At 43.6% G+C, this 2231-nt stretch overlaps 1 protein-coding gene across 2 annotated transcripts in view; it reads left to right on the forward strand.

Annotated features, from left to right (window-relative positions):
* KLF12 (Kruppel like factor 12) overlaps window positions 1-2231 on the forward strand; it is a 728313-nt gene that overhangs the window by 587510 nt on the left and 138572 nt on the right. For both annotated transcript variants that reach the window (XM_045287155.1, XM_045287156.1), the window contains exon 6: window positions 503-638. In XM_045287155.1, the coding sequence (XP_045143090.1) occupies window positions 503-638 (136 nt within the window). The remainder of the gene's footprint in view (window positions 1-502; window positions 639-2231) is intronic.

A 2231-nucleotide genomic window follows, 5' to 3' on the forward strand; every position in this document is an offset into this window, starting at 1 on the left:
TATGTCAGGGCTTCATGGAAGCACACACACTAAAAAGTACCTACTCCTGACTTTCAGTCCTATAAGCCTTATTCTTCTTTAAACCTATGATGAGAGCGATTTGCAAATAACACTGCCTCCCACTTCCAGGGAAAATGCTAATGAACACGATGCTGCCTGCACTCGGGCACTGGGACCAAAGAGGAGGACTGAGCCAGTAATTCATGAACTGCGGACCAGGCTGCCGACCACTCAGGAGTTGGGGCTGTTGGGGTTTTTATAGTTTCTCTTCTGTATTGTACCCTGACACTCTTTGGAACGGCTGCCGATCAGGTGAATGGGGCAAGAAGAGAATCGCACTAGGTACATAAAACTCTTAGCTCTCGCCCATCACTGGGAGGTCTAGAAAAGACATCCACTTAATACACGCGAGCGACGTCTCATGCTAAGATGTGTGGGTCCAGGGCCTGGTTGACTTTCTGCACACTGATTTTAATTCATAATATATGCCTTTTCTCCCCAGCACAAATGGACCCTCGAGGCCTATCTCCCAGACAAAGTAAAAGTGACAGTGATGACGATGACCTGCCAAATGTGACCTTAGATAGCGTTAATGAAACTGGATCTACGGCCCTTTCCATAGCCAGAGCAGTACAAGAGTAAGTACCACCTTCTCAGGATGAAACGAGACTTGCCAAGGTGTTCGATGGATAATGGAAACAGCAGCCTCTCCTGTTCCCCCGGCATGTTACCCTCGCTCTGAACTGGCACGCGGGCCAGCGTCTTTCCGTGGGGCCCCAGGCTCTTTGGGAGCATGCAAGGGAGAGACTGGTGTGCTTTAAGTGGTTGAAGATGTGTGTGTTTATTAGAAGACAGACCTTTCTGTGTATCTTTGCTATCTCTTTGATCCTGCTTCTTAACACTGGGGTGGTTGTGGTAGGGGGTGTTCTCTGGAGTGTTAGTATCCAGTGGTCATGACTGTTATTTTGCATAACAGAAAAGGGAAAGAAAATAGAGTCCTGTCTTGTTCTGATAGAACATGAAAGAATAGATCTTTTGAAAATTAAAGTTTTCAAGGTAACATGTTAGTATTCTGAAAAATAAGAAGTGTATGTACTTTTTAAAGAGCTCTTGTCTCTGTCCTCTTCCATGGACCATGGGTTGTATTTGAGCCCCTGTGTGTACTAAAAATGGCTACTTCCCTTCATTGTCAACTCCATATTTCTAGAGTCTAACCATATGTTTTCTTCTCTAAAATAATTGTTTTTAAGCATAACCTAAAAAAAGGGGACACGTAGTGTAGCCATATCATTGCTAATACACGTTAATTAAATTAGCTCAGTATGGTCTTGGTTCCTGCCCATAGGATAATTCCTTTGCCCCATATATTATTAAATACTTGCCATGTATTAGGCCTTGAAGCTAAATAATAATATATATTTGTGTAGCCTTTTATAATGCACAGAGTACATGCTAATATGAATACAAGGGTAAGTAAAAATGAATATGAGAATGTTTAAAATAATTGCTACCAGAATGTCAGTTTGTAAACTCATAGATTTTTGTTCTGATCAAAGTATGCTTGATCTTGTCTCTTTTGATCGAGGACTGGCTGTCCTTAGCCCCATTCCAAAAACAGACTCTGGCGTGGAGTCATTTGCCATTCGAGGTGGCATGGTGGCACGGCCCCGGCTTTCCAAGACTGTCATTCTTTCCCGGAGTAGAGAGCCTCACCTTCCCCCTGCGGACCTTGCCGCTAACAGCCCAACTCACAGCCAAGACACCGCCAGCGTGCCTTCTGGTCCCATTACAGTGCCTGGGGCTGATGGTGATCGACATGTAATGCCTCACCCCCACCCCAAGGGGATGAACAGCTAACATGTGGCGAAGGGAGATAGCGGACAGTGCTAGATATGAAAATAGTGATAATTTATCATTTATCAGAGGTCCATGAGGGTAGGGGAGGGAAGGGAAAAAGAAGAGCTAATAAAAAGAGGGCTCAAGCAGAAAGAATATGTTTTGGAAACAGTGATGGAAACATATGTACAAATGTGTTTGATACAGCTGATGTATGGTTTGTTATAAGAGTTGTAAGAGCCCCAATAAAATGATTTATTTTTTTAAAAAATCCCAGTCAAAACAGTGGCTTCTGAGGAGATCGCTGAGCCAGCGAAATTCCAGACAGAGTTCAGCAGGGAAGATTGTGGTGGCTAGGTTTTACCATTTCAAAGCAATAATCTTGATAGCTTTTC

The sequence above is a fragment of the Echinops telfairi genome, unplaced genomic scaffold (assembly GCF_000313985.2).
Source record: "Echinops telfairi isolate 266 unplaced genomic scaffold, ASM31398v2 ScPeMD7_11;HRSCAF=52, whole genome shotgun sequence".
Lineage (NCBI taxonomy): Eukaryota > Metazoa > Chordata > Mammalia > Afrosoricida > Tenrecidae > Echinops > Echinops telfairi.